The 13,640-nt window shown below is 41.7% G+C and overlaps 1 protein-coding gene across 1 annotated transcript in view; it reads right to left on the bottom strand.

The window, feature by feature from the left end:
• Positions 1-778: 778 nt before the first annotated feature.
• The window catches only part of GPD1L (glycerol-3-phosphate dehydrogenase 1 like), a 64,976-nt gene continuing 52,114 nt past the window's right edge, over positions 779-13,640 (bottom strand). Inside the window, exon 8 of the mRNA XM_040696304.2 lies at positions 779-13,389. Coding sequence (XP_040552238.1) covers positions 13,350-13,389 — 40 coding nt within the window. The 3' untranslated portion in view covers positions 779-13,349. The remainder of the gene's footprint in view (positions 13,390-13,640) is intronic.

The following is a 13,640-nucleotide window of genomic DNA, read 5'->3' as shown; positions in this document are numbered from 1 at the left end:
AGAATGAGCTGCCGGTTACTCAATGGGGTATGATATACAGATACACGGTGTGAGGGGAAAAAAAAAAGTTAGACCACTAGCAAACCACACTTGACATCTCATAACATTTAACTCAGTGTCTCAATCATAAATAAACGATTTTACACTTCTTACTATCTTTTGTGTGTGTGTGTGTGTGTGTGTGTGTGGTTACGTGTTTTTGTACTGGCTGCACTCCTGTGTTATTCCTTTTAAAAACAAGAGCTGAGATGGTAAGGAAAACTGTGCATTGGTTTGTGTAGAGACCAGCTTCAGCTGCCTTGCAAATAAAAAGTGTGCTGATTGTTCAACACTGCCGAGCTTCCCCCCAATGCCAGAGCCACTGTGAGCTGCCTCTGTTGCTGTGAGCGTGGATCCATTGTTAGCAGCACTGAAGCACTGTCTTCAAACTTCCCCATCCACAAGTGAGTACATGTGGGGCTAAAATTCCTATCGGTAGCAATGCAGTAATCCGCACAAATTTCAAGCTGGTTTGAGTCACTCTCATCACTGCCGCTTTGAGAGCTGATTTATTTCCCACTGTATGCATATTCTCATTGTGTTTCCAGGGCATTTAGTTAGTGGGCTTCACTTTGATGCATACTGCTATAACTGTGTATTTGCTCACTACGCTTCTGGAGGTCAGTGCTGTTTGCTTTTTTGGCTGTCAAACATCAGACCAATACACGCCTTTGCTTTTGGTCCTTACACACAACATTGGAGCATCCCAGGTCCTTGGGGAAAAAAAGTTAAACACAGATGCAGAGAGAGATTTATTTTCTGTTTCAACTGTATTAAAACTATTAATATAGCCGACGTTTTTAATGTCTGCTGAGGATGTCAAATATTGGAACTAATTCAACAAGAAGTGGATGGCTACATTGCTGGGCGACTTCTCTGAACTCTACCTGCTGCTCTGACTTCCCTAATTAGCAACATTTCCTTCAGCAAACATAATCAACAAATGAGTTTCACTAAAAAACAAACAAACAAACAAAAAAAAAAAAACAGCAAATGCTGTAGAAGCTTTTCCAAATTGCTCACGTTTCTGGAAGCAAATTTCATCCTTTAACTTGACAGCGTCACCCATTACATTTAGAATGTTAACTTTGAAGCTCTCGCTTTTTGTTTCGCATCCTATGCTGAAGGCTCCGACTGAAAAGCCTGCAGGGAGCATTTGAGCTTAGCTGGAGTTTTTTACACCCAGATAGCATCAGAAGCAAAATAATCGAATGCTGCTGCTCGAACAATCAACCTTTCATTACAGAACTACCAAGAGAGGAGAAGGTGGCCCATTTTCTGTATTTTAAATGGACCTTTCAAGGGAAGGATTAGCGAGCCTTTCAAACACCAGTCAGGATTCTTACCTTTGTTTGTCAACTCCCGTATCTCCTCACAAAGTAAACTGTGATTAGAAAACAAATACGCAATGTGTCGAAGCTTTTCTGTTTAATTGTTTTAGTAAAAGCAAAAGAGCTGATAAAAGTATTATAATGTTTCTAAGTAAAGGAATTACTGCTGAAATGTCCTGATATGTAATTAACAGATTCTTCCACTTAAGCTGGTTTGGGTCTCAAATCCTGAGGAATCCACATTGTTGAGATTTCTGACTGAGCTCTCCAGAACTGCCGCATTAGCAGCAATGTGGCCAACTGGAAGTGCTCATTAAAGTATACTCACACGACCAAGGAGCAGAGATGACTGGAATTTCCTGAACTGTTCTTCTGGTTTTGAAATACAACTTCCCTTCACCCCTCCCAAATCTCAGAACTTCCAAATGTCAAAGTTAGCAAAGCAAAACAAGTGAACAGATAAAGGAAAGGTGGCTGAAACTCTGCATTAGTCAGCAGGACATTTCAGTCAGGAACAAAAAGTTATGTCTTCTAACAGTGTAGGAGCTATCTAAGAAAAATAAGTGAGTTTATTCTAAAGAGAACAAGAAAGGAATTGTATTTGCTGTGGAACCTAGGCTAAATGTAAGGAATAGGGATCAGCGTCGGATGTCCAGGCCAAATATTTTCACCCTTGATATCCGACTGTGCTCATCTGAGGATGAGATATTTCCAGCAAGCAATAAATCAAGTGTTAAAACTATGTTTGGAATACTTCCTAATGGCTTTTTGGAACCAGCAACATATAGGCTTTGAGCTGTGTATTTAGAGTAAATAATTAATAACATACATGACTCTTTGACAGCTTACCTAGCTGTACAGAAAATCTGATTTACACTAGCTCAAACCAGCAATACTTGACTTTGACTTCAGTAGTGAGACATACTATAAGCACGGCCAGTGATCAGTCAAGACAAATGACTCTGCACAAACCAGCATTTAGTAGAGTAAAATCGGCTTTCATTATCAAGATACCTGGCTCTTCTAACGTTGCTGAAGAGAGAGTGAGTAGCTGATAACCTCTCATTTTCAAAATGGCTCTTGCTCTTTAAATCCATAGAAGGATTTGTGTTTGTACGTGAGGTTACTGAACACAGTATTTGTTTGGCTCTGCAGCTTGGACACCCCAAAATTCATGAACCCATGATCAATACTAACACAAAGTCCACCAACTGAGTAATAAGAGTGCATGGGATTTCACCACCAGATACAAATGTTACTGCCCTAATGCAGGAAAATACAAAATTGGCTGTTTACGCTCCATGTGCCTTTTCTTTCAGTTATTTCTTTCTACACATGAAGTTTACCTGCGTTACATGAACAGAGACAGGACTGGAGACACACAGGCATTTTACCTGTCAAAAAGCTGCCTTATTACACGTGAATTGCCATATAAAGAATTAAGTCCATGCTATGAACAGTAACATACTGGCTTTTCGATTTTTTTTTTTCCACTTTTGAAACACATTACCATGAGACTAAGTAAACTGTTCATTGAAGGAGACTGTGCTAAGAAAAGAAGTCACAAAGTAAATAAACCATGTGTTTTCTGTGCATTAGGCTTTCACCAGCTGTTCCATCTCCTCTGGGAACCTAAGAATCCTTCCCAAACGCAACCGTGCCTTAAATAGTGTGTTGAGGAAAAGCTGCTTACTTCCTTCAGAGAAGAACTGTACTTCACAGTCCCTGCATGCTACACACATACACTTCAGGGCAAAGAGTGCACCTACTCAGTTAAGGGAAGAGATAAAAGTGAGAAGTGTGAAGTCTATGTACAAATCTCAGAATGGATGTTGTGGTTGTATTGTATATATTGTATTTCAAAGGCTGCTTTGCAGTTGTCTTCAGCTGTCTTACAGTGAGCTTGCAAGCACAGCTCTGAGCACAGCTGGTGGCCTTACCTCCTCACACCTGCGGATCACAAGTCACTTGGCTACTCAAGTGTCCTGTCACATCATGTGAGGAAGGAGCTTTTTATCCCCTATGCATGTTCAGACAGGCTGTCCCTGAGGCACACTCATGAATGTTCTCCATGGGGTCACCATCCTGAAGTAGATTTTTAAAATGCTTTATTTTCAGTCTGGATTTGTCCAGCTTCAGCTTCCAGCCATGCTATCTGGTGATGCTGTACCTGTCAGCTACTGGATGTCTTCTCTATGTGTATATACATACAGAGCGAGCTCCATTCACCTCTTAACGATTTAGCATAATAGATCATGTATTTTAGGTCTCAGACATTTCAAGGTTTTGCACTGAGCACAGCAAAGCAAGAGAACTAAACATCAAAAAAGCCTGCAAGCAAACTGACGCCAGAAGATAGGAGGAGACAGTAAGTGCTGTCCCCAGTCATGGATGAAGCTGTGAGGCAATCACAGCGGAACTGTTCAGACTTTCATTAATTACCTGAAAACAAACAGTGAATCGACAACTATCAAGGGAGATCTTTTCCTCCAGTTGTTCCACACTAGCCTTAAGTGCTGTATAAGGACTCCTGCTACCATTTTAACACTTATCAGGTTGGATATGAGGAAGAATTTCTTTTCAGAAGGAGCAGTGAGGCAGTGGCACAGGCTGCCCAGGGAGGCGGTGCAGTCACTGTCCCTGGAGGTGTTGAAGAACCGTGTGAGTGTGGCACTGAGGGATGTGGTCAGTGGGCACGGTGGTAGGGGTTGGTGGTTGGACTGGGTGATCTGAGAGGTCTTTTCTGACCTTAATGATTCTACAGTTCTATATTTCTACAGCAGAAACGAGGACTAGTGTTCTACAGTACAACCATTTTCACTGAAGGCATCTATGGTCTCTTCCCAGTAAGGATGGTGCTTGCATAAGAATCAGCTCTTCTAAGTTTGAGGGTTAGGTGAAGTCAGAAGAAATCAGGAAGAGAAGAAGAACAACAGGCCTGATTTTGTGGCAGTTGGTCCTTTTCTGTGGCTGAAGGATCTACTGAGAAAAGTGGCAGCTGGCTGGGGAGAGGTTAACAGTCTAAATGCTGAGTCACAGGGGGCTGAAGTGATGGAGAGGAGAATGCCTGGCAGGAGGTTGCCCTACATCTTCGAGAACGCAGCAGTGGAAGGAAAAGGCAGAGAAATGCAGGCAGATGTTTTACAGTCCCGCACAGCTCTTCACGCTGGTTTGCACAGCCATTCTCTGTGGGATAAAGACATTTAACTTCTATCGATTAAAAGAACAAAATTTTAACACAGGAACACTTTAGACCACATAATGGTCTGAAATCTCAAATGACTGAGAGATACGGTATCAGTATTTTCAAATCAGTCCTTGACAGTAGACCAGTGTCAAAGACACCCAGATGCATGCAATAGCATTTCAGAATACATAGAACACTTCTCATGTCTATAAACTATTATTGGATGTTTTCAAAGCATTAGTGTTGCAGATATGCACAAGAGCAGCATGCAAAGCTGCTCACACTGGCTAAGTCTTGTGCCAGTTCATGAAAAAATAAGTGCAGTGATGCAAGACACTTTGTATGTGCTTCTATTCCAGGTTCCTGAAAGCAGCTATTGCAGGAGAAATAGGAAGCCAGAGAAACAGATAAATAGCAGAGAATGATTTTTCTGTTAAAACTGCACGTATTTTGGGGGAAGAGAGTGTGTTCTCCAGCAACACCTGCTGGGATTTTCAGAGGAATCAGAAGATGGATTTTGTTAAATTTCTTAATTCACTTAGTGTGCTTTGAAAACGGCAGGCTTTGGACGGTGTAAGAATGGTGCACCATGCCAGCCTGCAGAGCAGCCAGGGGATGGGAGACAGGCTGTGTTTTGGAGGGACTGGAATTTCCTCAGAACAAAGGCTTATCCCATTTATGACATGTCTTGAGAAAGCTTATCCTGTCAAGTCATTTACCACCCTACTAACCAGCTACTGAGCATGGATAATGCTTCTTTGCTAGATCAGCGAGAGAAAAGAGAATTTCAGAAGAAAAGGTTTTCGTTTGGGGATTTTAGGAGGAGAAGAGCTGATAGGAGTTAGACTATCTAAGCTCTTTGAACCATGAAAAACATACCAAGAAGGATTTTACTAAATGCTCATATTATAGCTAAAATACAGCCTTTCTATTGAAGGCAACCTCATTACCTAGGTATTTGAATATGAATGTAACGTGAATTGGCACAGCCCTGTGGATTGTGCTATTAGATTTGGATACTCTGAGATAGATGGGGCTCTAATTACTAATATCAAGGTGAATTAAACCCACCGTATATTCATGAATGTCTGACTTAGGTTGAACTATGAGACAATTCTGACAGGAGATTTGTTATAACGTAACCATCGCCATAAGCATCACAGTTCAGAAGCTTGGTTTACTGTGGACTTTGAAGTCGGATGATGTTCACATTCAAGAAGGCTCAGACCCTGCTGCAAATACTTGCTGTGGCAGGGTTATTTATAAGGTCAATTTACTCCAAGTAGCCTTTTTCTACTAAGAGAGTATCGTCAGTTACAACGCTTTCTTAACATTTACATCAATTTCAGATCTTTTCGTCCTTCTCCTGTTCCTGATCAGGAATTAACCAAGAGGTGAGAATACTTTGCAGAATGATGAGGATAGTGTCACAGTGTAACCTTCATCTTAGCGCATCCGAAAACTGTTTGTAAACACACACATCTGTATAGTTAAAGGATTGTCTCCTAGGCCTGGACAAGTATTAAAAAAAATAACACCCACCCCACCTCCAGGCCCCTCCCTAAATATCTCAAATATAGCATCTTACAGAAGCAGTTGATATGTCAATCAAACAATTTTTATTGGCCTTTCTCAGAAGGATTCAATCAGAGGCTCAGGAACCAAACAGTATCGGTTTGTGCAAATGAAGGTCATGCATCGGATTTCTGTGCTACCTGTTTAAATGATGTTATGATTACTATTACAGTGAAGTACTAATCAAGGAGATCATATTTTCGTGATTAGTTGTTCAAGCTGGCAGTACAAGGAAAAACATCAGTTAGCAAGGACGTATTCAAACCAGTTATTGCTTCGATGAAATCTGAGCTTATTTCTTGCATGCAATCATCCTTCTTGTTCTAGAAGCCTACTTCTATGGACTGTGCAGATTCATTACTGCAAGGTTTCTGCATATAATTCAGCAGTAAGAGAAATAGGGGTAACACGGTTACACAAATTTATCAGTGCTAAAATACAGGATTTAATAAATTACCTTCATAAATAACAAGGCACAATACTGGGATATTCTATCACATTAAATTATGAGGAATTTAAGAAAATTACTTATAGTTGAAATCCTCCAGCCTTCAAAGTAACCCCATCTGTAAAGCAACTGAATGTAAGGCAATCAACAAAAAGAGAGACACGCATAGGAAAGGAAAAAAAAAAGCTGCTGGTAAAGGCACCTGTGCCAAGTATGTGGTTATGTCTTCTTGTAAGAGCTTAGCGGGAGCTGCAAGCATGCACAGCTGCCTCTCCAGGAAGGGGGAACTCAGGGGCAGCAGGCATACAGCGTGCCTCGTGTGCAGCACAAGTGATGCAGTTCAAGCCCACTTCCATATTTTGGGAAGTGATAAAGAGGCAGGACTTGAAGGACTGCATACCTCCCATATACTTGCTCTGTGTGTGTCCCTGCCTGGAAAAAGACTCTGTTGGTTCACAGTATTTCATAAGCAGAATGAATGCGATTGAAAATAACTTTTTGCAAGCATCAACCGTAAGACAAGCAGCAGAGAGGTGTACTTTCTCCATTAGCACTACATCGAGAAGCAGCCCATTTTTACGTTGGTAGTGAGTCCCCTGACATAAGCTGTGCTGGAAAAAGCCATCAATGCATTATAACCAATTGAAGATACTAGACTAACGCAGAGGGACTAGGCTGTGCTTGCTCAAAGGCAGTACTGAATATACAAAGCTTGCCAACCCCAAAGACCACCAATACCAAACATTCCAAATCCATATTAGGAAGAACAGCACATGCAAAAGAGCTATTCTTGGAGATCTGCTTCCTGGATTTCTATACATTTTACTAATCACCTCAAGCCAGATAATACTTTGGAAATCAAAATACTAATTCCAAAACTCTGCCTAGCTAAACAAAGACTTGTGACGGATTGAGCCCAAGAATGCTGCACAGAATAGAGATAAATCTTATGTTAGCACTGTAATACTTCCGAACTGAAATCAGACTTGGCAATTTTCCCTGTTCAATGGCTGGCTGTGCACGTGCACGTCTCCATTCCTTACAGAAGTGTACTTGACACACAGAGACATTTAGACAGCAAGCAACCCTGGGAAACAAATTCACCTGTTCTTTAGGATGTATTCAGCACATTCAACAATCCCAGGATCCTCCCTTTAACAGCCCAGAGGAAAGGCTTCAATCCCAACTCAGGCATTCTCCCTTGAACAGTTCAGGTTCCATATTTGTCCCCTGTAACTTATGCAACAATAAACCACGTCGGTTTTAGTGATGCATTGATGAGGAACTCATCTGAGGTCTAACTAGCTGGTGCAGAGTTCCCATTTGTTATGAGTTTTAAATCAATCTAGTCCAAGTTAGTGATTAAAACAAGGTATCTGGAGCTATACTTCACCAGTGTTCCACCCCGTTTCCTAAAATCCACCTGCCCATCCACTTTGGACGCAAATTCTTGCCAACATTAGCAAAGCAGAGATGTTTAGGGCTCCCAGTATCAGCTAACCACTCCTCGAATGATCCCTTACTCAGCTCCTGTGCTGACCTGACACATTCTATCTAAATGCTCTCGGCTCACCAAGTGTTTTTCATGTCCCCAGCACCATAATAGGTGACAATTTACAAATCATGGAACCAAATCCTCTAACTTTTCACTTTTGAACTGATGACAAAAGCAATGAGAAAACCAGTTATGCTGGCTTTGTGCTAAAGGAGAGCTTGCACATTGCGCACATTCCCAGGTGAAGGAACCAGCAACACTGCCAGCCCACAGGCTTGACATGTGGGCCAGGACCTATTTCAGACAGACAAAAATACATCAGGAGTGTCCCTGGAGCATTCTTCACAATTTATATCCTTTGACTTCAACCTCTGGTAACAGCAGGCCGCAGCTCATTTGATTGTTAAGATCACATAAAAATGTTAATAGCTGGAGCTACGCGTACCTTGTTTTCCCCGGGGCTTCCACTTCTAGTTCTGAACAGAGGGAAGATGATTCCCTCGGAATTTCAGGAACAGAATTTTCAGGAGCTTTGCTTTGAGAGCCTCTCTCTGACTGCTTCATCAGACTTAATCCATCTTAAATTAGTTTTGAGAAAATCACAAACTGATGGAAAGGCAAGCGACACTTCTGATTACTTCTCACCTGTTAAATGCAGCGTGTGTGAGAAAGAATGGGGTCTTTACCCTACGGAGCTTGCAGCTCACAGATCACCTCTTGCCAGCCTTTCTCCCGAGTATCTCTGCATTCTTCTGATCTCTCACGATCTCACTGCGAAGTGAACCAAGTGCTTATTTCCCCTGTCTAGAGTGCATGAACAGCATATTTTTCTAATCTCAAGTCTTCCATATATTACTTGAAGATTGATACGTGGAAGGGAGGGGGAACTTCAACCGCAGTTGCTCTCTCACTGTGCATGCGGATATTTTGAGTGTGCTTGTGGAAGCTCCCCTGCACTTCAGCAACTGCTATGCTGCTGAGGAGACATTTTCCAGGTTTTAGTTTTGAAGAGAACTGCGTTACTGTGAAGCTGTGCCTGATGCAGAACGACATACCAAAGGGGGCTTAAATCAGCTCTCCAACAGCTCTGCCCGGACTCTTGTATTTTAATGCATGTCCTTGGCTTACCAGCTCTTGCACTGGTCTCACTCTGTCTCTTCTACTCTCTAAGCAGTGCAACACTTTGAATTCTGTTCCCTCTCTCCTCCGCGGGTAGTATATACAAATGACATTTGAAACAACTTACATACAAGGGTGGGAAGCTCAGCCCCAGGCCACTCTCTTCCCTCACTGCAGATCTGATCTGATTGCTTTCTAAAAGCAAACTGTGCCTGCTAGGAAACAGCTCTTTTCATCTGCTGCTCTACAGTGCCGTGCATTGTGAAGCCAACCACATTGTGTTTCGGAAGAAAGGCCACACCTGGAAAATGTCACGCTTGGGAACTGCACATTCCTCTGCCAAATGGTAATGGTTATACGCGGATGAATTCAAAGTTTTAGAAAAATATACAGTCATGGCTACATTAGAGAGAAAATCTCAGAAAAAAAAATGATTATTTGAATGAGTATGGTGAAGTACCGTAAGCATATATGTAGGATACTATGGCTCCAGAATGCAGATGCACTAAAAACAAATTAAGCAGCTTTTGTTACAAGGTTTAAGCACTCTGCTGGGTGAAGATGATTGCTGGCTGCTGTGGCTTTGGTTTGATCACATATCCCAGCCTGAGCAGCTGCTCCTGCCCCAGGGAGTGCCGCTAAGAAAACCTGAGCTGCTGCTGCTTGAAAGCAGTGAACGTATGAATAAAGATGCAAAGAAGGATTCAAACCAGCAGCTTAAAATCTTGGAAGATCTTTTTCCATACTTTGCATCTCTCCTGGGCACCAACATATGACAAAAGATATTCCCTCTCTATAGGAGCCTACACCTTGAAAAAAATGCAGATGAGCAAGAAAATCTGAGGGTAAGACTGAACTTGGACAATGGGAGACTGGCAGGACCAGTGCTAGTGCAACTACCACCCAGCTCCAGGTTTGAAGAAGATTATGCAGCTGAGGTCTACATTTAAACAAACAAACAAAGGTGGTCACATTCAAATGCGACTCTGCAGAGTAAGTGGAAATGGGAAGAATTTCTGAACAGGCACAACCTTGGTTGCCTCTGTTCAGTCACCACAACACAGAGCACTTTCCAGTGAGCATGGAGCCTCCAAAATCGTATGTCACAGCGCGTGATGATTTGTTTATTGGTGCAACAATACAGACAGCAGGTACCACAAAGAATGGCATCTTTAAAAAACTGCCTCACAGTTACCGGACAGCTGACAAAATTACTTTCGTGTTTTAAGTTTGCATTTTAAAAAGTATCTAATGCTTCATAAATGTCTCCATATTACTACTTACACGTATCAGGAACCCTGCCAGTGCTTGCTACCAGATTTGGCTTGCTTTCCAATTCTCTTCACCCTTAAAAAAAGGCAAAACAGCAAACTAAAAATCCCCCATTGTGCTTTCAGAGTCTACCACATGTCTGTGTTGAGTAATTAAACTGCAAGATATTTCCTAAGTCCTCTAAACACAAAAGATTCAGAAAGAATCCACCCTGCTGAAAGCTGCAGTACGTTTCTATGGCAAAAAGCAATAGCATTTTTTAAAATGGGATTTATAATGAACATGAACTTGGAGAAAGAAAGGGCAAACTAGTTCAACAAATGTCATTCGTTTTCATCTAAACATAGAATGTGTGTTATTTGTACACACGTAGCACTTCAGAGCTTCAGAGACTTGGGGTGTATTTATAATACTGTTCCCCAAAATAGTAGCAATGTTTCCAGTTAACTCAAACTGTCTTAGTGCCACCCTAAAAGAGATCATAGGAAGGTCTGTGCTTTAACTCCATAGCCAAGAAGCTTTAAACATATGGCTGATAACAGCTAGTGCCAGGGCAGCTAAAGAGTTCCTCCTGATGGCCTCTCTCAAGACTTGAGAAGAATTCACAGCCCCCTGCAAGGATTACTTGCATGCACAGACTTTCAGTAAATGGCACGTATGGGTTTAGCTGTACAGATGAGCACAAATGCATGTACGTGTACACAAACCCACCTTTTGACAGGAAGAACTCTTCTGAAGGTTCACTACACAGTAATGTGTTTAGAAGCAGCTATGCAAGGAAGAGAAGGAAACTGGAACAGATTTGAAGAAAAGCCCTAGGGTGAAATATACTGAATGACTTGGGCCTAGGTGAGAAAACGCAGTTTAGTCACAAGAAGCATGAACATCACAGAGGGTAATATGCATTATACTGAGCAGACTTTGGCAGCTCCTCATTTGAACATCACGACTGCTCACATACAAGAACTGTGCTTAATTTATTATTCACTAATTCTTATGGTGTGAGTTATAAGAAAGTCGTACATTTAAAAGCAGCAGTTCATGCTGCTTCCAGTAACTTAATGAAATAATCAACATATGGTTCCCAGTGCTTCCTACAATTACCCTTTACAGCATCTCTCTAAAACAGATACTGTAGGCAACAGGTAAATATAATAAATAGTTAAAGAGAACGGAGGAATGGGGAACTCTGAGAGAGCTGCCATTCTGTTGGATCTTACCCTACTGTCCTCATCTTAAAATCTAGTTCTGTAATTGTTTTCTGTAAGAGCAGGATGGAAAGCATTTGAAGTACCTACACAAGGCATGGTGGCAGGAATTTGCAATCAAATAAGAACAGACTGAGAAGAGAAGTAGGCTCCATTTAAACCAAACGCCAGATAATTCTCCTTTGCATGTTCTGGGATTGAAGGCAGATACTCTTCTCATCCATTATTCAAAACTGAAGTGTTAACTTCTCATGCTCAGATTTCCATTAGCTCATTGCAAATCACTGGAGAAAAACTCAAGTGTGGCCAGGAGCCAGGTGGAAGAGAAATCATTTTCAATACACTCAATAATAAGAAATGCTACATGTTTCGGGATGCTTTATTTCAGCATTCATCAGCCCATGTGATATCTGTGTACTTCGCTCATATGACTCCAGCCTTACAGTGAAATCCGGAGTGGGAACATGGTGAGCAGGCATCAGCACAGGGCACGTGAAAGAGAATTCCTGTCAGCCTGTGTGTTACTTACAGTCAGACAACCAAAATCTCCACTTGATAAGCACCAATCCAGCGAGAAAGCATTATCCCTACAGAAGACAATGCCCCCATGAAAGAAATATATCCACCCTAATTCTCTTGTGATGGTTTTTACCTTCCTATTCACTCAGACTTATTAGAATTCACACAGTACTTTTAATACACCTACATATTTATTCTACCAGTTCATTTAATGTACCCTTACATTAAAAACAACATTGAATTGTAAGTACAATGAGAAATGAACTAATGGCTAAAACTTTGGCTTAAAATTAAGAATAAAATGCATCCTGTCACAGCCGGGCAACCATCTTACCTGTCTCAGTATCCCTACCAGTAAATGAAGAAATAGGACATTGCTCTCCTTTTATGGCAGGCTTTCAGGGAGACAGTGTGTTATTCTGTTCACCAAAAAAGCCCATACCTCCTTAACTGTATAGTGCTTCACAACTCAGTACCGTCTAACAAACTGAATTATCTTCATTCACAAGAAACCTAAGTAAAAAAATGCCACAAACCAATAGCTGTAGTCTCTGTCTCACGTGACCAAGTAGCAAGGATTTTACAGCTAATGCAGAAGATGGTATCTGTTCATAATTCAGCTGTCCAAAGACAGCTCACATCCATGTTCACATCCTTGAGGAAGATATACTTAAAATAATGCAACCTTCCTGCTCACACCTATCCCTAGTAGGAACACAAGTCTTGGAGCAATTGCACATGTGAAAATGCTGACAAGAACTTCATGATTTGATGGCATTTCCCTCATGCCTCTACAGCAGACTGCACAGAGGCATCAGTGGAATTGCTGCCCCTAGTCAAGTACTTGTGGCACTCCCCATTAGTTGATGTCGGCATTGAGAAAACAGCACAATGCGCACTCACCACTTCCTCTCGCAACTTGAAGATGCAACAGAAACAAGCATTGCTGGATGCACGTGATGGATTCAGGTGATGTCATAAGATCTCAGACTGTACTGTCCATGACCTGAGGCAGTGACTGCTGTCCTGACGTGGGAGCACTTTGGAAGACAGACATGGCAGGTGTAGTCAGGTGTGGGTGTTCCTGATCGTTCTCTAGTTTCTGATGGATCTGAAATGCTTACATCTGCTGCTGAACCATAACCATCTCCAAACACTACAAACACAATGTAACACAGCCGCAATCACACAGGAACCTAAGGAGATTCAGAAATAGATGGGAAGAAAAATAGCTGCAGAACAAGTGGAATTGGTCACTTACCAACCAGTGCCCTCCAGTGGCTCACACAGTAACTCAGGGAAATGAAGGCAATAATCTCTTCTAGAGGTCAAAGACACCATTTCATTGAAACTGTTTTACTGATGGACAAAACCGAAAGTGCTGACATCTGGATTTCATATCACTCTTTTTGTAATTTAAGTTCTCCCACCTCGTATACGCTCTCAT

Source organism: Gallus gallus, chromosome 2, assembly GCF_016699485.2.
Source record: "Gallus gallus isolate bGalGal1 chromosome 2, bGalGal1.mat.broiler.GRCg7b, whole genome shotgun sequence".
NCBI lineage: Eukaryota > Metazoa > Chordata > Aves > Galliformes > Phasianidae > Gallus > Gallus gallus.
Note: the sequence above shows the minus strand (reverse complement) of the source record. Positions and strands in the feature narration are given on the sequence as shown.